Consider the following 23856-nt stretch of genomic DNA (forward strand, 5'->3'; position numbering starts at 1 on the left):
TTCTCTCCCTAGTTACCCGTTTGTCCTTAATATGTTTGTAAAAACCCTTTGGATTCTCATTTTACTCTATTTGCCAAAGCCATTTCGTGTCCCCTTTTTTCCCTCCTGATTTCCCTCTTAAGTAGACTCCTACTTCCTTTATACTCTAAGGATTCACTCAATCTGACCTGTCTATACCTGACAAAGGCTTCCTCCTTTTTCTTAACCAAACCCTCAATTTCTTTAGTCATCTGGCATTCCCTATGCCATCAGCCTTTCCTTTCACCCCAGCAGGAATATACTGTCTCTGGACTCTCGTTATCTCATTTCTGAAGGCTTCCCATTTTCCAGCCGTCTTTTTTTACCTGCAAACATCTGCCCCCAATCGCTTTTGAAAGTTCTTGCCTAATACCATCAAAATTGGCCTTTCTCCAATTTAGAACTTCAACTTTTCTATCTGGTCTATCCTTTTCCATCACTAATTTAAAACTAATAGATTTATGGTCACTGGCTCCAAAGTGCTCCCCCACTGACACCTCAGTCACCCACCTTGCCTTATTTCCCAAGAGTAGGTCATGTTTTGCACCCTGTCTAGTAGGTGCATCCACATACTCAATCAGAAAGTTGTCTTGTACACACTTAACAAATTCCTCTCCGTGTAAACCCTTAACACTATGGCAGGCCCAGTCTATTTGGAAAGTTAACATCCCTTACTATAACCACCAATTATTATTACAGATAGCTGAGATCTCCTTACAAGTTTGCTTTTCAATTTCTCTCTGACTATTAGGGGGTCTATAATGCAATCCCAATAAGGTCATCATCCCTTTCTTATTTCTCAGTTCCACCCAAATAACTTCCCTGGATGTATTTCTGGTAATATCCTCCCTTGGTACAGTTGTAATGCTATCCCTTCTCAAAAACACCACTCCCCCTCCTCTTTTGCCTCCCTCTCTATCCTTCCTGTAGCATTTGTATCCTGGAACATTAAGCTACCAGTCAATATGGCATCAAGGAGCTCTAGCAAAATTGGAGTCAATAAAAATCAAAACCAGTTCCTTGCTGATTTGTAGTCAAACACAAAAGGCCATTGTGGTTTTTAGAGGTCTGTAATTTCAGACCCAGGAGACCCCTGCAGAATATCCTCAGCCCAGCCACCTCTAGCTACTTCACCAATGACATTCTCTGCATACAAAGTCGGAATTGGGGATGTTCACTGATTACATGATTGCACCTTCATGACTCCTCCGATTCCAAAGCAGTCCATCTCCATATACAGCAAGACCTGGACAAGATTTGGGGTGGACTGATAAATGGCAAGTAACATTGACACACAAGTGCCAGACGATATTCTTCCTCCAACAAGGGAAAATTTATCTATCTCTGTTTGAATTTTAACAGCATAGTCAATGATGAATCACTCCCCTTCAAAACCTGGGTGTTACTATTGACCAGAAACTGTGGTGGACAAGCTCCATAAATACTGTGGTTGCAAGTGCAGACAATATTTTGGGAATCCTATCTCTCCACCGTCTGTCCACCATCCAAAAGGCACAACTCTGGAATGTTAAGAAATATTTTACACTTTGCTGGTTAAGTGCAGCTTCAACAATATTCAAGAAGTTGGACCTCCTCCAGTATAAAACAACCCACTTGGTTGACACCCTATTTACCATCATCTACTCCCTTTATATCAATGTACAGTGGCAGCAGTATGTGCCATTTAGATGAAGTGATTCACCAAGGCATCTCCCAAGCCAATGACTTCTACCACATGGAAGTACAAGGACAGCAGATGCAAAGGAACACCATCCCCTGCATGTTCTCCTTTGAGCCACACACTACATAGAACAGAACATTACAGCACAGTACAAGCCCTTTGTCCCTCGATGGTTTAACAGGAAGGTGCAACAATCTGAAGCCATCTAACCTACAGTATTCCATTCTCCTCTATAGGCCTATCTGATGACCATTTAAATGCCATTAACGTTGGTGAGCTTACTACCTGATTTGAAGACGCTGATGTTGGACTGGGGTGGATAAAGTTAAAAATCACACAACAGGTTATAGTTCAAGTTTATTTGGAAGCACTAGCTTTGAGTGCTGCTCCTTCATCAAGTGAAGGAGCAGCTCTCCGAAAGCTAGTGCTTCCAAATAAACTTTGTTGGTTGTTGTGGTAGTGTTACTACTGCTGCAGGCAGTGTGTTCCACACCCCTATTACTCAGTAAAGAACCTACCTCTGACATCTGCCCTATATTTAACACCCCTCAATTTAAAGCTATGTCCCCTCATGCTAGCCATCACCATCTGACACCGAAAGCTCTCTGTCCACCCAATCTAACCCTCTGATTATCTTGTGTCTCAATTAAGTCACCTCTCAAACTCCTCCTCTCATGAAAATAGCCTCCAGTCCCTCAGCCTTTCCTCATAAGATCTTCCCTTTATACCAGGCAACATTCTAGTTGATCTCTTCTGAACCCTTTCCAAAGCTTCTACGTCCTTCCTATAATGCGGTGACCAGAACTGTATATAATATTCCAAGTATGGCCCCACCAGAGGTTTCCATATAGCTACAGTAAGGACCTTGTGGTTCTGAAACTCAATGCCTCTACCAATAAACACTAACACACCATATGCGTCCTTAACAACCCTATCAAACTGGGTGGCAACTTTCAATGATCTGTGTACATGGACACCGAGATCTCTCCACTCATCTACAATATCAAGAATCTTCCCATTAGCCCAGTACTCTGCATTCCTGTTACTCCTTCCAAAGTGAATCACCTCATACTTTTTTGCATTAAACTCCATTTGACACCCCTCCGCCCCGCTCTGCAGCTTATCCACGTCCCTCTGTAACCTACAACATCCTTCGTCACTGTCCACAACTCTACCAACCTTAGTGTCATCCGCAAATTTAGTAACCCATCCTTCTATGCCCTCATCCAGGTCATTTTATAAAAATGACAAACAGTGGACCCAAAACAGATCCTTGCAGTAGCCCACTAGTAAATGAACTCCAAGATGAGTATTTCACATTAACCACCACCCTCTGTCTTCTTTTGGGCTAGCCAATTTCTAACCCAAACCACTAAATCACCCTCAAGCCTCTGCATTTTGAGCAATAGTCTACCATGAGGAACCAAACGCCTTACTGAAATCCCAATACACCACATCAACTGCTTTACCCTCCTCCTCCTGTTTGGTCACCTTCTCAAAGACTCTTTAAGATTTGTGAGGCATGACCTACCCTTCATAAAACCGTGTTGATTTATCTTTAACCAACTTAATCCTTTCTAGATGATTATAAATCCTATCTCTTATAAACCATTCCAACACTTTTTACCCATAACCAAAGTAAGGCTCACTGGTCTATAATTTCCAGGATTGTCTCTACTCCCCTTCTTGAACAAGGGGACAACATTTGCTATCCTCCAGTCTTCTGGCACTATTCCTGTAGAAAATGATAACATAAAGGTCAAAGCCAAAGACTCAGCAATCTCCTCCCTGGCTTCCCAGGCACTATTTCTTTTTATTGCCACTGGGTTGAAATAATGGAATTACTCTCCAACATCTCTCAGGGTCTCCTGATGCGCTCCAGGAACTGCATGATTCAAGAAGGTAGCTGAATACCACCTTATCCTGGGAAACTACACTAGAGAGTGCTAGGTGCGTGGAACCCAATGCCAGCAGTGGTAATCGAGTGAGATACGTTAGGGACATTTTATGTGACTCTTGGATAGGCACATGGAAGATAGTACAATGAAGGGAATATAGGTTAGTCTGATAAAAGGTCAACACACCATTGAGAGCTGAAGGGACAGTGCTGTGCTGCTCTTTCTTCTAATTAGGGACAGACAATTAAAGTGCCAGCCTAGCTCGTGACACCCACATGTAATATAAAAAAAGACACTTTCATCCATTTATTGTGCAGGAACACTTATACACAGAGCTAATGAACTAATAAATGTAATATGTGATGCAAAACATGGAAAATATATTTAATATGGTAATACTAGTTAGTCCACATTTCCCTCCATGTTTTGAGAAACGCATTCAAGAAATATCTTTTTATCTTGCTTTTTCTTGTGTTGAATTCTTGCTAAATATAATTAATGTGATCAAGCTTGTTGTGTTAACTCCCACAAGTACTCAAACAATACATAGCTCCACCTCCCTTGAGCTTCAACTGCTGTTGTGATCCCACACTGCTTGTCTGATATCTAACCTTTTAGATGAGCTGCAATTTACAATTCAAGTTTTTTTTCAGCAAAGTGCTTTTAAATCTACGGCCTCCTGCACTTGGGGAAACAGTATCTCTTTCAAATTCCTTGGAAATCCCACAACAGCAGTATAGTGCTTGATCTGCATTGTTGTTTTGTCAAAACCTTGGCTCTCCTGACCTAACAGCATTGTGGGAAAGCCTTTTCTCCTGTACCACAAGACTGCAGGGTTCAAAAAGACTGATTACACTTAAGGTCAACTGGGGTTGGCAATAAATTAAAGTTTTTGCCATCAGTAGATATATTGTCACACCTCACTGGAGTAATGCACTGGAAGTCAAGCTCAACTATTCCTGAAGTCATTGTATAAATTATAAAATTTTATCAAATTATACAAAAGTTCACAATTTCTGTCTCATAGACGGAGACCAACAGAAAGCCAGGTTTCTGTATCTAGCAAGAACTACTATTTATTAAAAATAGATACTAAACCCAAGGTAACAATCATTGACATTGTTACTAGTTAAAACTTTTAACTCCCTTTTTAAAAAAAATGTACACCGATACAGACAAAATAAAAATTGGTGTTATAATGTCACAGGAAATCAAAAATCTGGGGAAGCAATTCAATGGCCCCAGTCCAAATGCCTCACTGAAATGAAGCCTTTACTTGCCATGGTTTCCTATTCTTCAATATCTCTATTCCAGATTATTTTACTTTTCATTTGAGGAGGGACAGGCAATTGCTACACTCAGTGCAACGTCTTTTTAGTCAAAGGCCACAGCTTACAGCAAATGGTGAGGGAAAATAATATGGCTTTCTTCAGGTTTTAGGTACTTTACTGGGGAGGGAGACCCACCATCTGTTCGTTCAGCAGTCTGAGGTTTTCTGCCAGGATCTTTCTCATCCAAAAGCTGTTCAGCTACCCAAGAGCCGATCATAGTTGTCATAAGGCTTGATAGCCTTTGGCATCCACTACTGGTCACCACTTCACAAATTATTCAGCAATCTGTTGTCAGTCAACTCTCACTTTTGTAGGTGTTTTCCTTATCAACCTGACCAGAGACATTAGTAGACATCTCTGGAGGAGGTAGGACCTGAATCTAGGTCTCCAAGCTCAGAGTTGGGGACACTGCCATTTGTATCACAAGAGGTCCTAAACCTCACTTTTTGTGTGTGCCTTGTAGTGCTGGGTCATTTTACAAACAACCTTCTCCATTGTTTTATCAAAGCAGCAGTGTAAACACAACTGACAGAGTTCCAGTAACTTGTAATGCTGCACTTCAAAACAAAACACCTTTTCATAAAGCATAGTTTTAAATAGTCCTTTTCCTATTTTTGTCCGCAATCAAAAATACAGGTAAAGGCATCTGTATGACATGTTAAATTTTAAATTAAAAAATTGCAGTTAAAAATTGGGAAAATCTTGAATCTATCCCTTTTTAGTTACAGACTTTGTATTCTTAACAATGATTTTTCCTTTTCCCTGACAATTTTCAAAGGGAATACTAGTCTCTGCATTCTGTTCAATAAGTATTACATCTTCCTTCAGTATTGTCAGCTATCTCTAGCACCACCTTCATTCGTTACCATGGAAACCCTAGTCAATGGTTTAGTCAAATATGGCTGTTACAACACCTTTCTGGCTGTTTTCCTGTCCGCTATCCTTTACAAACCAGCTCAAACAAAACTTTGCTGCCCATCACACAAGTTCCACTTATTCATGAGTTTTGTTGCCGATCTATGTTGGTTCCCAACGCCTCAACAATTTTTTAAAAAATAGTCATGCTTGTCTAAAATTCCTTCATTATCTTCATCCTCCCTAGGTCTGCAGCTTTCTCCAGCTCCACAATCTCCCTCCAACATCCCTTTTTTTTAAATAATCCCTCCTTGCCCCATTGTTGCTGGCCTCCTTCTGTTCAGATTTTTAGGAGCTGAACTTAGCCTCCTGCTTCTCTGCCGTGCTAAGAGGCATCGTCCCTTTAAGGCTTTCCTGACACGCTACCTCTTTAATCCAAGCATTTGGAGATGCCTGTCAATCGGTCCATTTTATCATCTTGCCGTCCTTGACTGCACCTTTTGTGTTAGACTGTTGTTTTCTATGTAAAAGGCTCCGATCATCTTATTAACATTTTTGTGAGAACATTGTCATTTCCTGCCTATGTGCACAGAAAATCCAACTTTAAGATTCAAGATGCTTGCCATATTTTGTGCTCCTTTTAAAGCCTTAATTCTTCTGTATCTCCTCCTTGTGGATGTTTGGTCAGCTGTTAGTACCACACCATCTACCATGTTCTGCTGTAGGTAGTCATTCACCATCATCACCCACCAACACAACTGCATCTTAAATAATTTGTTTCTCTTCTCAAAATGTCAGTCAGTAAGGATCTTCATATCTGGTTAATGTATAAATTATTTTATTTAGGGCAACAAAAGAAAGACTGCATAGAACCAGGCCATTCAACCCAACCAGTTCATGCTCCTTTTATGCTTCTGTCAAACCTCTTTTTTTTCATCTTTGCTAAAGCTGGTATTGCTTTAAAGCATTGTAATCCACTATTCACTTCCCTCCCTCCTATTTCAGTATTACCATTACACTTGTGCTATTCAGTTCAATCATTCCACGTGGTTTCATATTCTCACCACTGGTTTTCTCCAAAGTTCCCTATTGAATTGATAAATCATGGTATTATGTTGGTAACTTGTAGTTAAGTTCCTCTGCAAGAGGACACATTATTGATGAACTGCAATGTGCCAACATCTCCGAACAGTCAAAATTTATTAAGCAGCTATAAGCTTTGGAGAAACCGTTAACACACTCTTCACAACACTAGCTGACTGTCAAGAGATCTCTCTGAGCAAAGGAACCAGTTCTTCCTTTTATACAAAATCTCCCATCACAGTTAGTAATGCCCACAAGACAATCCCCAGCCACTCCCCCACAGTCACATGCGACTCGAGACACAATGCAGTGTTCTGATTGTTTCTTGAGATAATGTAATTTAGATCGTTCCTTAAAGGTAAGATCTGGTATAAATCTTTTCTTTAATTGCAGGGAATAGTCAGAATTTTAACTCTGTTCTTTTTGATTCTGAATAGGGGGTAATAATGTGAATTTTCTCTGAATAATAGGAGATTGTACCTCCAAGATAGAGAAGCACACCACCCTACCCAGGGACATCCAGTTTCTTGAAGGTCAGCAGAGCAAATTAACCCCTTAAAATCTCATACCCACTATATCAAATACCTTCATGATTTTGAAGACCTCTATTAGGTTACTCCTAAGATTTAATTTCTTCAACAGCAAAGAAATCAGCCTGTCAATCTTTTCCTGATGGTTATTAGAACTGCACGCATTGCTTTTGGGATTAAGGTTCAATGCATGTTTAGCCTAACTTTCTGATCTGGACTGACAGTACATGTCTGGGTGGACAGCACCTTTTTAAAGATGATGCAAGCATCTGTGGTTCTGAGCTTCCCAGTAGCTCTACCTCCCCCATTTTAAAAAAAGCCTGTGTTTTTGGTTTACTTTAATGACCTTTCCAAACTAATATACAGCTTTCAGTAATTGGTGTATTTGTACTGCAAGATCCCTTTATCCACCTGCCTTCCGAATTGCATCTTCCAATTTCTGGGCAGTTTACATCTAATTATTCTTCTACCAAAATTTACTATCTCACTTTTATCTGTGCTGAGCTTCATTTGTCAATTATTTATCTGTTCCGCAAGTTTATTAATGTCCACCTGTTAGTCGTTGTAGACTTTCCTACTATTGACTGTCCCTCCGATTTTTGTCATCTGAAAATTTGTAAATTAACTCCAGACTTTTTTTATATAGATATTTTTATTAGAAATTTAACATTTTTACAAGTTTACAAAAAATAAACAAAACTCTCTCAAGTACAAACATTGATATACAATTAAATCTTAAATATATAATAATCAAAATTTAACAGAAGAAAAATACCGAGAAAAATAAACAAAACTTAACTAACTACTAATCTAACCTACAACTAACCAGAGTGTATATTTAAGTCTCTTACATTATTCAAATAAGAGAAAGAGAAAAAAACACAACAGCGGATAACATAGAAATTGGGTAGTGAGATACATGCTCGGATTGTGTTAACATCAGATGTAACAAAACCCGTATTCGTGCGGGATTCCTCTCCCAAGGGGCCCCGGACCAGCCAGGTTCGTAATCTCAATTAAATAAAAGCCCTTGTTAGGATAGCTGAAATATCTGTATTCATATAATTCAAGAAGGGCTGCCATATTTTATAAAGTAATTCGGTCTTTCGGTGCACCATATTTGTAAGGAAGTAAAGGGGAATACATTCCATAATTAATCTGTGCCAATTTGAATATCCAGGGGGACCCTCAGCCACCCAGCTTACCAAAATATTTTTCCTTGCACAGAAAGAGAGAATAGAAAATAGTCTCTTCCCATGCATATCCAGGGAGGATAAGTTCGAAAAGCCCAAAAGAAGAGATACAGGGTCCACTTTAATTTCCGTTCCTAAAATTTCTGTCAGGGCATTTGCTGCTTTAGTCCAGTGTCTATGGACCTGTCATAAGATCTGTAGATAATGTACAAGAGTGCCCACCTCTATTTTACATTTGGGACACATTGGAGATGCCCCTACCTTAAATTTTGCCAATCGATCCGGTATTATATGGGCCCTATGAAGTATCTTCAGCTGGATAGCCTGAGTTCTGTTACAGATGGTGATTCTTCTGGCGTTTTCTCAAATGTCATTCCACGTTTCTATAGAGATTTCTAGTCCCAATTCCTGATCCCATGTTTTAAGCAGATTGTCCATATCTCCCGATACTTCATCATGTAGTAAATGATAAATAGTACTGATGGATGATACCCCCCCATTGGTCGTAGTGCTCTACATTCTCTATCTGATTTATAAAGACTATCTAATAACATAGTCTTGTTCTGTATATAGTCTCGAATTTGGAAGTATCAATAGAGGTCTCCATTAGGTAATCCGAATTTCTGATCCAGCTGTTCAAAAGACATCAGACCCCATCTTTAAATAGGTCCCCTAGACATGAGATACCCCTGGATCTCCAGAGTTTAAAAGTGGCGTCTGTAAACCCCAGTTGGAATCCCCATGCTCCCACTATCGGCGCATAGGGGGATGTTTCATGTGAGTTGCCCTCATTTTGCCGCATTATATTCCAAGCTTTAATTGTATTTAGTATTATAGGGTTTTTACAGTAATCCGTAATGATTTTCCTCTTGTTTGAAAATAAAAGGTTAATAAGTGGGCATTTTACTTGAGAAGCCTCAATGTCCAGCCAGATTGGGTCTTGTTTGATCCACAATCAATCAGCTATGTAACTTAATAAGGAACTTGCCAGATTTTAGGAAATATCAGTTAAGTCCAATCTTCCCCTTGCCTGTGGAAGCTGTAGCTTCTTCAGCTTAATGAGTAGCCGTCTATGATTCCAGTTAAAGGAACCCAACCAGTCATATAATTTACGTAGTGCCAGCCTCTGCAGCATCACCGGAAGCATTCTCATAGGGTATAGGAGACAGGGCAGGACATTCATTTTAATGAGTGCTATTCTACCCAGCCAGGAAATTGGAAGGTCTCCCCATCGCCGGAGGTCCTGCCTTATCCTTTCCAGTAAGTGCACAAAGTTAGCCTTGTATAACTGACCAAATACTGGGGTAATAAAATTGCCTAAATATAAGAAACCCTCCAGGGACCAATGAAAGGGAAAATGGGATCTATCCACTAAGTGGGGTATCATAGCAAGGCCACCCGTTGGCATAGCCTCCAATTTTGAGAAATTAATTTTATAGCCTGAGAATGCGCTGAATGTATTAATACCTTGGATTAAGCGAGGTACGGACATCAGAGGATTACTGAGGAATAGAAGAACATCATCTGCATACAGGGTAATTTTATGTTTACCTGTACCAATCCTCGGGGCTGTTATATTAGGATCAGCCCGTATAGCTTCTGCTAGTGGCTCAATTATTAGCGTAAATAACAATGGCGAGAGAGGACATCCCTGACGGCAGCCCCTACCCACACTGAAGCTACCCGAACCTAATCCATTGGTAACCACAACTGCTTTGAGATCACTATACAGTGTTGAGACCCATTTGGTAAACACCTTTCGAATGCCAAACCTTTTCAATGTGTAAAACAAATATGACCATTCACCCTATCAAATGCCTTTTCCGCACCTAATGAAACTACTACTCCTGGTATCTTTCCCTGATGGCAGGCTTGAATCATATTCAAAACCCTTGTAATATTATTGGATGATCTATGGCCCTTAATAAACCCCGTCTGATCCTCCTTTGATATATGGCAGTACCCTTTTCTAGTCTCAATGCTAACGTTTTAGAAAGGATTTTAAGATCTACATTTACAAGGATATTGGTCTATATGACGTTCAATCTTCTGGATCCTTTCCTTTTTTAAGGATAAGATAGATATTTGCCTCTTTCAGCGAAGGCGGGAGACAGCCCTGACTATATGCATAGTTATACATGTCCATAAGTGGACCAGCCAATATTTCTGTAAATTCTTTATAGAATTCAGCTTGAAAACCATCTGGGCCATTTGTCTTACTGCTCTGAAGTTGCCTGATTGCGTCAAATATTTCTTGGACTGTTAGGGGAGCATTTAAGACCGATACCTGTTCCGGAGTTAGGCCTGGAAAAGTCAAATTTTTAAAAAATGATTGTATCCGCCTAGTCCTGTCTTCACAATCCTGCGATTTATATAAATCAGAACAAAATTTTCTAAAGATTGCAATAATCTTTTTATAATCATGAGTCAAAATACCCGTACTTTCCTTGATCGACGTGATAGTTTGTTTGATTTTTTTCTTTGCAAGAAATGCTTAGTATCTACCTGGTTTGTCGCCAAATTCATATAACCTTTGTTTTGCAAATAATATTTCCCGCTTAGCCGTTTGGGTAAGCGTAGTGTTTAGAGCTGTCCTAAGGGCCGTAATCCTTTGCAATTTAATAATAGAAGGTCTGTCAGCGTATGCAGTTTCAGCTACCTTTAAGCGAGCTTCGAGCAGACGCTGTTGTTCTCCCTTTAATTTTTTTCTGGGTTGCTGAGTAGGAGATGATCCAACTTCGCATGTAAGCTTTGATGGTCTTCCACATCATTGATGGGTTGCTAGCCGTACCTAAATTAATTTCTAAAAAGGTTTTAAATTCTTGAGAGAAGTACTTTACAAATTTACTATCTTTCATTAGGAAGGGGTCCATACGCCAATGCCGAGGGGATGTCCCATTGTTCCTCGCCTTAGTTTCCATATATACAGCAGCGTGGTTGGAAATTACTATACTACCTATTTTACAGGATGATATGGAATTTAAAAAAATCGAGGGGGCAAAAAACATATCAATTCTGGTATGACATTTATGTGGATTGGAGTAAAAAGAAAAATCTCTGCCCTGTGGATGAAGACATCTCCATATATCTACTAATCCTAATTCTTTGTTCAGATCCACCAATTGTCTAGATCTGGGAGATACTCCTGCAGTACTCATGGGAATCCTATCTATTTCCGGATCCATAATACAATTTAAAGTCTCCCCCTATAATTGTATGACGGGCACCAAAAGCCATCAATTTTGAGAAGGCTTCCGTTATAAATTTAAAGGGGTGTGTCGGGGGGGGGGGGGAGGGAGTACAAATTTAAAATCCCATATTCTTCCCCATTTATAAGGGCTTTAATCAGAATATATCGTCCAGATTCGTCTTTTATCTGATTTAGGATTTTGAAAGGGAAATTCTTCCGAATAAGAATAGCAACTCCCCTACTTTTTGAGCTAAAAGAAGAAAAAGAAGCCTGATCAAATCCACCCTGTCGTAATTTCAAGTGTTCTTTATCCAACAGATGTGTCTCCTGTAGGAGAGCTATATCAACTCTTTCTTTCTTAAGATTTGATAATATTTTCTTCCTTTTTGACTGGCGAATTACTCCTCTTGACATTCCAGGTGCACCACTTAACCAACTGATCAACCATAATCATCCGGGCAAATCCGAGACCCCTTGGGAGGGGAAACCCTATCCAGAACATCCCGAGCATAGAGCATATAAAATTCACAAAAATAAAGGCTCTCTAATACACTCTCACAACAGTATAACAAAAAACTATTTCTAAATAATAAAAAAAAGTATTTAAATGGAGATTTTCCCCCTTGTTCTCAGGGGGTGTCACTTCCTTTCCAAAGGTCCATTGTATCCTCTCCCAACCAATGCCCCACCCTTGATCCAGGCGCTCCTCAATAGGATAAGGAGAATTCAGATATAATACAAAGCTAGAGTTAACAGTGAGCACCCTTAAACACTTCTTCGCCTCATCGAATGCCTTTCTCTTTCGGACCAGAGCTGGGGAAAAGTCCTGGAATAACATGATCTTGGATCCTTTATAGATCATGGATTGGAAATCTTTTCCAAGATTTCTAGAGGCTTCTAGGAGTATCTGTCTCTCCCTATAGCTCTGCAGCCAGAACAGGACCGGGCGATGGCGCTGGTTTGAGCCAGGCCCGCGTATTGCGACCCGATAGGCCCATTCCACCCTTACCTGGCCTGATCCAGCCTCCAGATTTAAAAGCTGTGGCAGCCACTGCTCGAGAAACACTGTAAGCTAGCCTTCCTCTTCCCGTTCGGGAAGGCTGAGCAAACGAATATTTTTTTCGACGACCTTGATTATCGAGGTCATCAATATGATTCTCTAAGGTCTGGAGTTGCTGTTCGAGAGTCTGGACCCGATCCACGGCCGATTGCGCTGTAGTTTCGGAGGTCGCGGCCTTTAGCTCCGCCCCTCCGACTCTGCGCTCGATTTCTTTAATGTCTCGGTCGTGCTTTTGCGGCGCGGCCCAGAGTGAGTCCCATCGACATCAGGATTCTTCAATGAAAGCATCGATCTTTGCATCGAGTTTAGAGATCATTTCCACGAGGCTTGTCACTGTAGGTAAGTTCCCTGGGGCAGCTGCAGACGCCTCTGCTGCAGCTGGAGAGGGTGGGGGAGGGGTTCCTGCTTGCTGAGAGCTGTGGGCTCCCTTCCCTTCAGTCATTTTGCTGAAGATTAAATTGTTTAAATTCAACACTGAGCAACTAATTAAATTAAACAGTTATTTTAAATGATTTGGTGAGTGTGATGGGGGTCGAGAGAACCGATCAGCTCCACTTTGAACTCTTGTTGCGTCAAAAAATATTTTCTACTTATTTTCATTTAAATGTCACATTCCAATTGAAATGCAATTTACTAGAAAATGGAGCTAATTACTAAAATTCTCTTGAGTGAAAGAGAAAAATTTTAATTTCCCACAGACACAGGTAGTATGTTTTAAAAGGGAGAGTGTCTGATTCAGAGAGGGAAAATAAAGGTTATGGAGTTAAGTCCATAGGACTAAATAGTCCTTCATATCCTTGAATGGTAGATTTTCAACATGAAATCATACTCGTTTAATGGATGACTTGTAAACTTAGCATACACATATAAACATCTGAACAAGGGGAGACCACTCAGCCCTTTGACCCTGTTCTGCCATTCAATAAGATAATGGCTGCTCTGATGTTAACTACAATCTTTCAGCTCCTTGATAATCCAGAATCTATCTGTGCCTTAAAAATATTCAAATCTTCGATAGTCACTGCCTTTTGGCAAAGAGCATTCCAAAGACATTCAACCCTCGTGGAGAAAAAAAACAGTAGCGGATACTGAAGATACCTTTTGAGTACTTGGTAAATGGCTGCTCTCCTATTTTGGTTTTTCCACTGGATGCTGTACTCTCTGATGATAAAGAAATGGGCAGACGGTGGTTCAGTGGTTGGCACTGTGAGGCAGCAGCGCCAGAGACCTGGGTTTGATTCCAGCCTCCGGCGACTGTGTGGAGTTCGCACATTCTCCCCATGTTTGCGTGCGTTTCCTCTGGGTGCTCTGGTTTCCTCCCACAGTGCAGAGATGTGCAGGTTAGGTGAGTTGGCCATGCTAAATTGCCCATAGTGTCCAGGGATGTGTAGGTTAGATGCATTAGTCAGGGGGAATATATGGTCGGGGTATAACTCAGGGTGGGTTACTCTTTGGAAGGTAGGTGTGGACTTGTTGTGCCAAATGGCCTGTTTTCACACTATAGGGATTCTATGAAATAGTAATTTCAGTACAAACAACTTCATCTTTTTCACATGGGCCTCCTAATGCTTAGCTCAAACTGTGATCAGGTGAGCACTGCAGTAATTTTAGGTCCATCCAGCTTCCTTTGTAAAAAGAAAAGTTGATGAAAGGTCTCCAATATAACACTTCAAGTTAAATTGTCAAATTTAGCGATTAATTTCATGATGTGTGGACATCAGGTGAAGCTTGGTCTTCATAGTTCCTGGTGTTTCACCCAAATGGATTGCTCATATTCACTTGGACAAGATAGCCACAAGCTCTGCTTTCATCTGCAATAATTTTATATTGTCTCGGAGATATACAATTGTAAAGAGAAACAATCTTTTTTTAAAATTTACAGATGAAGGTAAAAGCAGTGATTTCACACATACAATTTCTAACCAGAATTTTAAGGATTTTAATTTATCAAGTGAATCTTTAGTGTGAAATGTTCAGTGAACCAGACCTTTTGTAGAACCTTCTCATTATGTTGTCCTTTTTGTTTTGACTGCAAAATACCATTGATCTTTCAAAGATTCGGACTTGGATTGTACTATCATGCTGAGAAGCACTTCTGACATTTGATTTATATTTAAACTCAGGATAAATACTTTTATCTTAACAGGATTGAAAAAACGTACAAGGAAGGCTTTTGGTATACGGAAGAAAGAAAGAGACACTGACTCAACGTAAGTGTTACGTTTAAATAATCCACTTCCTTCTGCAAGTTGATATACTATGGAATAACCAAAGCTCCCTTGCTGCTCTGTCTGTCAGTGGACAATTATTCCAAATAGTTGAAAGGAATATATTGTAGTGAGTATGAACTATCTCCTTTTCTAACATCTGCACATTTCAGTGTCATTCAGTCACCTTTCTTACACTGTTTGTTTTATACTGTGATTACAGGTAGCTAGTTGTAAATCTTTGTAATACATTTAAGTTTCACATTATCATGAATGTACTTTGGTAGTATCAGTAATTTCCCTTTTTTTCATATTAAAGGAGCCTTAAAGTTGGAATTTATTGCTGTTGTTGAAGCTGAAATATATGATGTTCACTGTTGCACGTGTCTGTTTCAAGGCTGGCAATAAGCAGAGAATGTAACCACCATTGTGGTTACACCACAACTGAGGTGTATTGACTCCCAGGTTTTTTAGCACACTGATTAAGGAGGATGTTTTAAATCCTCTCTTGTCAAAACAACCTGCACTGCTCAGATTTTGGTAGACTATTGTCACAAAAGTGCATTGAGTTTATTGCTGTCTTTTTGAAAAAGGAACATCATCAGACAATTCTATTTAGAGTCATGGAGATGTACAGCATGGAAACAGACCCTTCGGTCCAATCTGTCCATGCCGACCAGATATCTCAATCTAATCTAGTCCCACCTGCCAGCACCCGGCACGTATCCCTCCAAACCCTTCCTATTCATATACCCATCCAAATGCCTCTTAAATGTTGCAATTGTACCAGCCTCCACCACATCCTCTAGCAGCTCATTCTGGACACATACCACCCTCTGCATGAAAATGTTGCCCCTTAGGTCTCCTTTATATCTATCCCCTCTTTGCCCTCTAGTTCTGGACTCCCTGATCCCAGGGAAAAGACTGTCTATTTATCCTAACCATGCCCCTCATAATTTTGTAAACCTCTATAAGGTCACCCCTCAGCCTCTGACACTCCAGGGAAAACAGCCCCAGCCTGTTCAGCCTCTCCCTATAACTCAAATCCTCCAACCCTGGCAACATCCTTGTAAATCTTTTCTGAACCCTTTCAAGTTTCACAACATCTTCAAATTCAAAAAGGCTGACTTCAAGAATTTCACCCTGAAAATGACAGATTAAGCTCACCTACTGAACGTAGAATGTTAGGACAGCACAAGGGCTTTTATGGGGTAAGTTTTCATGCAGAAAGTGGTAAGTGTATGGAACGAGCTGTGAAAGGAAATGGTGGAGGCTGGTAAATTACAACGTTGGAAAAGCATCTGTAGAGGTTTAGAGGGATATGGGCCAAGTGCTGGTAAATGGGACCAGGTCAGATTGGAATGATTGGTTGGCACAGAGAAGTTGGACCCAAGGGTCTGTTTCTGTGCTATATGACTGAGTGTGCCTTATATGTGACTCCATATTTACGTTAAATGGCTGACTCCTATCTGTTCTCTGAAATGAAAATGGAAAATGCTTGAAATACTGAACTGGTCTGATAGCTTCCATGAAATGTAAAAGATTTCAGGACAAGAATCTCTGCATGGACAGATCTAAACAGATGAGAATGTAGCAAGTGGGCACCCCATCCCTTTCCCACCTTCTCCATATTAAGCATGTAGTGGAAAGGGATGGTCTTCCTGTTCTGCCTCCAATGGAGGCCCTGAAGTGATGACTCACTGTCCAGTTAACTTTCTAATTCTTCTTCTTCTGGTTTTCATTCATGGTGGGAGAGTCAATGGGTCAGAGAGGTCTATCGGGTGATGGAGATAGTCAGGCCAGGGAGGGAGCTGGGAGATCTATGCGGGAGTTGAGATTAGTTGTGTAGTTGCTCAGGAATTAAACAAGGAATTTCTGTTTAACGTTCTCTGGGTAACAATCTGTTAAGTAAATTGTAATGGTCTACGATCTCTGCCTCTCGTTTAGGGTCTGAGATTTTTTTGAAAGGCCCTGAGAGCAGGGGAGCTTCCAGATAGAAGCTCCAACTTCTGCAGTGTTTCTGATGTCTGGGCCTGAATGCACCTCAGTTGTACATCTTGTGTCCAACTATCCAGAGGCCAGAACATCTGGACTAATAAGACTACTTTATTTGAAGGAAATGCCTCAAACTTTGGACATTTGTTTCTTTGTTTCATGGGGATTTGTTATGTTGGCCCCATATTTAGTTGACATCCTGGACTTGAGAACCGTGTATTGGTCCCTCTTTAACTGTGCAGTTAGTTTCTTTCCATCGACTCCTTTAGATACAATAGATGGTACACTTAACCACATTCCAAGGTGCATTCAGTTCACTGTCTTAGCTCAAGATTACCCTGTTTGAGCAATTTCTTGAAGGAACCTAAATATCCAGGTAACATGGGGAAAGACTAGAAGCATGATAAATGTCTATTTTTAACAGCTCGAAAGATCTAGCACATTGGTTTTGACTTGCATGCCACCTTTGGATAAACTTCAATTGCTTCAGGTATGGAATAATTAGATGTGTTGCTGAAGATTGGTTGGATTCTTTCCATTTGTGAGATGATGGAAACGTAGTAAATCATCTGCTGAGCTTCTCTGACTAAACGAGCTTATTCCAAAAAGGTAAAATCTGCAACAAACGCCAAGTATAAAGTTGTACCTTGCTGCTGTGGGTTGATCTCTGCTGATGTCTTATTTTAGTGCTGACGTGTGATCTGGATCTACAGAAACCACACATTGCTAAAGTGGCAAGTGCCTGCCCACAGTTGGTGTCGTCATTTGCAATTATTGTCAGCTTGAGTTCCTTACAAAAGCAAAGCGGCATGATGTTTGCATGCTGCACTTCTCTTGAAGGGAGCTGACGTAGCTGACAATTCAACTATGAAGCTGAATGCTCTGTAGTCACATTCTGTGCCTCTGAGTATATTTCATTGGTTTTTGAGGGAACCTCATTAGACTTACTATAGCAAAGATCTTTCCTATATGTCAAAGTGAGATATTAATAATTTCCCAACATTATCATTTGGCCACTTGGAAGATATATGTCCATATTTACAGGTCTCATAATCTGCAAGTAGAGCACTTGCAAAACATTCTTCACCTACCTATAGAATAATTGCTATAGAACAATTCTACCCAAGGGGTGTGTACTCAGCCCCCTACTGTACTCACTATATACCAATGACTGTGTCACCAAATACCCAGACTAATGCCATTTACAAGTTTGCTGATGACCTAGTCGGTGGAATCTCAGATGGCAACAAAAGAGTACAGACAGGAGATGGAAGACCTGGAAGAATGGTGCACTAAGAACAACCTAGCTCTCAATGCCAGCAAAACCAAGGAACTCATTATTGACTTTCAGTGGGACGTTACTCCTGCCTGCCTACACATTAACAGCATAGAGGTGGAACGAGTGGAGCGTATTAAGTTCCTGGGAGTGGTCATCCACAACAAGCTTTCTTGGACTTTTCATGTTGATGCAGTGGTTACAAAGGCTCAGCAACATCTCTTCCTCAGGCAGCTGAGGAAATTTTGGCATGAATAGGTGCACCATCAATAGCATTCTGTCTGGATGTATCTCTACCTGGTATGGCAACTATACCATTTAAGATCAGAGACAGTTACAGAAAGTGGTGAACTCGGCCTGGACAATCACAAAGATTGAATCCATCTACCAGGCCTGCTGTCAAGGGAAGGCTGCTAGCATTCTCAAAGATCCAATGCTTTTCTACAACCTCTACCACTGGGGAGAAGTACACAAGCCTGAACACTCACCAGTCGGTTTCAAAACAGTTTCTACCCTAGTATTGTTAGAATACTGAATGGACTCAAACTCTTAGCATTCACCTGTATCTGTGTTTTGGTTCTTGCTGCTGTTTACCTATTATTTACTATCTATGCTATTTACCTATGTGATCTGCCTGTATTGTTCGCAAAACAAAGCTTTTCACTGTGCCTCAGTACACGTGACAATCCATTCCATTCAATTCCATTCAATTCAATCAGCTAGGTCAAGTGTGTTGGTCAGCATAAACGAAAACTCAATTGTAGAAGAGAACTCAGTGAAGGATTTCTCCATATTGTGAAATTGAGTATGTTGTCCATCAAAGGTCATCACCCTTACCTTACTCTGTTTTTGACCGGAATGAAATTTGTCCGGCTTAAAGCTTGTGCACAACATTTCCAAAATGAAAGTTTGGAGGCTTTGATAAGATTGTGTTGTAAGCTATTTTTTGACCTTTCAAAGGATACGTAATGCTGCTGCAAGATACCTAGAGTACATTTGATGATACTCCTGTCAGTCACTTAAGTTTTATGTTTTTTGAACTGGCTAATATTCATGGCTGTTTAAATGATAGTATTTGATGCCTTTTGTGGATGTTTTCTTCAGGGATTTGATGTGGGTATTGTTGGCTCAGCCAGCATTTTTTTTTCTTTCATCTTTACTTTTAAAAATGTTTTTTTCTTATTTTCCCCAAACTCCCACACTACTGTGTCATACAACAGTGGCAGCTCTAGTTCGGTTGGTGTAACCTCACGATAGAAAACTGTATCTGGAGTTAAAATTCTATTTATGGTACGGAGTACATTAAAATAAAACAACCAAGGCTGATACTCCCCAGTGCAGTACAGAAGGAGCATTGCACTGCTGGAGGTGCTGTTTTTCAGATGAAACATTGAACCAAGACCTCATCTGTTTTTGGTGGAAGTGCAAGGTCCAATAGCTCAATTCAAAGAAGAGCAAGGGTGTCCTAATGTTGTTTAAAACAACGTAGTTTGGTCAGCCACATCACTCCTGGAATATCCATCTTTTATCTGCTTAAAATAACGAGAAAAGGTTGGGTCTGGGCTACCTTCTTGAAATGTTTTGAGGGGTCTGGCCTGGTCCATAAGTACTGTGTGCAGTTTTGATCCCCTTAATTTAAGAAAGATACCATTGCCATAGCGAGAAAGAAATAAACGCCCACCATCTTTGTGGGATTTTCCTGAGGTGATAGGACTCTTCAATGAAGAGGAATTTGGAAACTGAACCTGCATAGTCCAGATTTACATAGAAAGAGAGATGATCTCATTTAAACCTTAAAAAAAAAAGCACTGAAAGGGTTTTGGATTACCGAACCGATTAAATGCAGATAAGATGTTTTGCCTGTGTTGGATGTCTATAGCCAGGGGACAGAGTTTAAAAATAGGGGAGAAACCTGCTTGGGACTGAGGTGAGGAAGTTGAATCTTTGGAATTCTCTACCCCAGAGGAATGTGGAAATTCAAATCATTGAGTATGTTTGAAGTAGCTATTGATATTTAGAAATGACACAAAAAGATATTATAATATTGTGGGGGAAAAGGCATTGAAGTGGATGAGTCGCCATAATTGTATTATATGGCGAGTAGGTACGATGGGCTAAATGACCTACTGCTGTTCCTGAGTTCCTATGTAAAGGAGGGTAGCCTGACTGCTGTGTGAAAGCTCACATCGCTTGCGTAATGGTCTCCTGTTCAATGAATTATGTGGATAATTTTGGAGCGGCATCACTTTTTTTTTCAGTTCATGAAGGCCATTGCACTTTGTTTTGGAAGTACAGACGTCCAATCACATCAGTAAGGCCCTGAACTTTGAAGAATCCTATGATGTGAAAATAATTCCACTCTCCCTTGATCCTGTTGCTAGATTTTCCATGGAAAATCTGGGATTGTTTACTCGAGTGAATAATCTGTCAACCACCAGCTTAATTCACCTAATAAGTACACAGTGACTCATGTTCCTGAGGTATCTAATGCTAGCTTGGAATGAATCTGAAGTGGTGGAAGGTAGTGATTATGTTCAGTGTCATTTGGCAGGACCAGTACAGATCGTTTGTTTGTTTGTAATTCAGTTTCAGACAGATGGCACAATTCTGTTGTTGCCCTCCTTTTGTCAGAAAAAACAAAATCTAGCTTCACGTATTCTGGAATGTAAGAAATAAATGGCCCTTTTTAAATGCTAACTTACTGTCAGCTGAAAATTAATTTATCAGCCAGTATGCTTTTAACAAGAAACATGAATGTGTTATGTATTTATTTTAATCGTTTACTATGTGAAAATAAAGCTCTTATTTTAAGAAAAATCATCTTAGGTCTGCAGAAAGGGAATAAAAATAGATCATTGCCCAAAATGATCTAATATTGCTATAACAAAGTTATGCATGCTGGATATCTGGGGGAAAAAAAAAACAAGAATTGCTAGAGAAACTCAACAGGTCTGTCGGCATTTGCGGAGAGAAAGCAGAATTAACGTTTCAAGTCTAGTAACTAGGGTTAAGTCAGTTGTAGAGATCTACAGCCTCTCTGCAGGCCCCTTGGCCCATCGGGTAGTGCTGCTCAAAAGCAACCATCTATTCTGGTCTAATCATTTTTTCTCTTCACAGATTCTACCTGACCTGCTGAGGTTTTTCCAGCAATTTTTTGTTTTTTTGTTTGTTTCATAGGGAATGTTGAACCTGTTTTGAGTCTTAAGCAACCTTTTGCAACCCTTTATCAGTAGCCAAAGCAGCTGAGAAATTTTAATCTTTCATGACAAACAGCTATCTCATGCCTGTACAATTTTTGAAATACTTAATATTTTGGTCTGCCAAGAGAAAAAAACTTTTTAAAAAAATCTTTGCTAGATTTATGCCTTTCAAATTAATAGCCTAGAACAAAGACCAAGTTCAGACAAAAGTAGGAGGGAACATTTGATCAATCCAGAAATAGTTCCACACACCTATGTAAAAAAACAGAATCTGAATAATATAGAAATGTCCATAATTTTGATTTAGTAATGCTAAGATTGTTCTATTCTTTCCAATCTTTGGTGTTGCACTGAAGCTTAGCATTCAATATAACGTTTTTAAGTTTTAAAAAAAAACTTGAGACCTGATTAACTATTAATGAAGGTGAAAAAAACAAATAATAGACTGAACAACTGCCTTGACTTCAATGGAGAGAAACATTTTATGATTGTAGCACAAACAGCTGACCTATTATTGAATATCACTGCCTGTTAAAATCAGCCATTTGGTTGCAAAGGTTAGACCCCCTTAATAAATGCGTGACAGGAAAGGTAAATCATTACAAATGGCAAAACAGGTATACCTTGGTAGTACATCATCATTTGCTAACTGTGATTATCTGACAAGATATTGCTGGTTCATTATCTGCTGATGAAATGTAATCTAAATAGAGCATTTTTGAGCCAATTCATATGCATTTATTAAAATAACTATTATTACAATATTTAGCAAAAGACGTTCCCTTAATCATCTTTCTGCAGTCTGCGGGTTTTTGAAATCTAAGTTTGGTGTTGACCACACCTGCAATGATTTATCTCACGTTTTCTCTCAATTTTTTTTTACATAGATTATGCTCCACATAATTGACCTTGACATGCAAGTTAAGTTGATGATTTTTCTGTTCAGTGCCTGAAACTGTAATGATAACATGAAGCTCCCGAACAAGCAACAGTGACCTTGCTGGAGGTTTAGGACAAATAAATAAGTGATCTGGTTTGAGGTGCATAAACAATTTTCTTAAGTAGTTTATTTTGATTGGACTTTTACCTTAATCACTACTATTGGGTAACTACAGATGTGTTTGTGGAAGTCAATCACATAATGTAGGTTACTGTGATTTCTATTCCTGATTACAAATTATATATTTGTTTAGTGATCTCCAAATTCCAATTGCGTTTTTCCTCTGCCTTGCAATCCTACTGTATTGAAATCAGAACATTTTGTTTTAACTCCTTCTTTCCCATGTATGTCTAGCCTGAGCACCCAGGGCTCCTTGAACATAAGAGGTAAGAGCATTTCATGAGCTACAGTCCTTTTTTGGTTCTGTGTACCCTGTTCAGTGAGGTATTGTAAGCGGTTCCAGCAGGCACAATCTGAATTACTACGAAATGATAACTATTGGGATTATAGCCTGAGAAACTAAGTAGCTATCAGTTTAATTGCTGTGGAATCTGATTTATATGCATTAGAGGTAAAATTAGAATAACATATCAACTCAAGTGCATAGTCAATTAATTTTGAGACCCATTTCACACTTTCTTTTCTGACTTCTGAAACTTTGCCATCTGTCCCTGAAAGTAGGCCTACAGTATATTTGCATCATTTCCACTCCGCCTATGCCAGGCAGAGGTTTCAATGGAAGTGATTTCTTCGAGTTAATGGTTCTTGATATTGCTAACTCTATAGACAGCAGCCAGAGGAAGGGGTGGAGGGTGGTACAATTACAACATTTAAATGGCATCTGGATGGTTATAGGAAGGATTTACAGGGGATCTGGGCTAAATGTTGGCAAATGGGACTAGATTAATTTCGGATATCCAGTTGGCATGCACTGGTCTGTTCCTGTTTCTGTGCTGTCCATCTCTACCACTACCACCATAGTGCAAGGTGATGCAGTCCCAAAATTCTGACCCATCGAGAATCACCTTGACCGATGAAAACAAATAGTTTAATACAGGCATTGAGATAAGCAGAAGATTCAAATAATATTTCTTTGCTTTTATATTGGTGGAGGAGAAAATGTCTTGTGAAATTTGGAAAGGATAAACTAGAAGGCAACGAATCATCTGAATGGGTTATTTCAGAGATTTGGGATCCTCGTTCACAACAGGACGGCACTATTTTACTCAAATGTTATGCTTTGTTTCATTTTATGAAAGTTTATACATTTGATTTTTTAATCCTGAAAAAAGATAAAAATAATTGACATCAGATTTATCAGGTAGACAATCAGCTCCTCATGATATGCAAATCTTTCTAAATTGTATCTTATGCAGCTTTGTCTACTTTTTCTATTTTG

At 39.7% G+C, this 23856-nt stretch overlaps 1 protein-coding gene across 14 annotated transcripts in view; it reads left to right on the forward strand.

Annotated features, from left to right (window-relative positions):
* Nucleotides 1-23856, forward strand: part of sgip1a (SH3GL interacting endocytic adaptor 1a) — a 279362-nt gene that overhangs the window by 116231 nt on the left and 139275 nt on the right. For all 14 annotated transcript variants that reach the window (XM_072574089.1, XM_072574090.1, XM_072574091.1 and 11 more), the window contains exon 3: nucleotides 14986-15049. In XM_072574089.1, coding sequence (XP_072430190.1) covers nucleotides 14986-15049 — 64 coding nt within the window. The remainder of the gene's footprint in view (nucleotides 1-14985; nucleotides 15050-23856) is intronic.

Source organism: Chiloscyllium punctatum, chromosome 7 (genome assembly GCF_047496795.1).
Source record: "Chiloscyllium punctatum isolate Juve2018m chromosome 7, sChiPun1.3, whole genome shotgun sequence".
NCBI classification, from domain to species: Eukaryota; Metazoa; Chordata; class Chondrichthyes; order Orectolobiformes; family Hemiscylliidae; genus Chiloscyllium; species Chiloscyllium punctatum.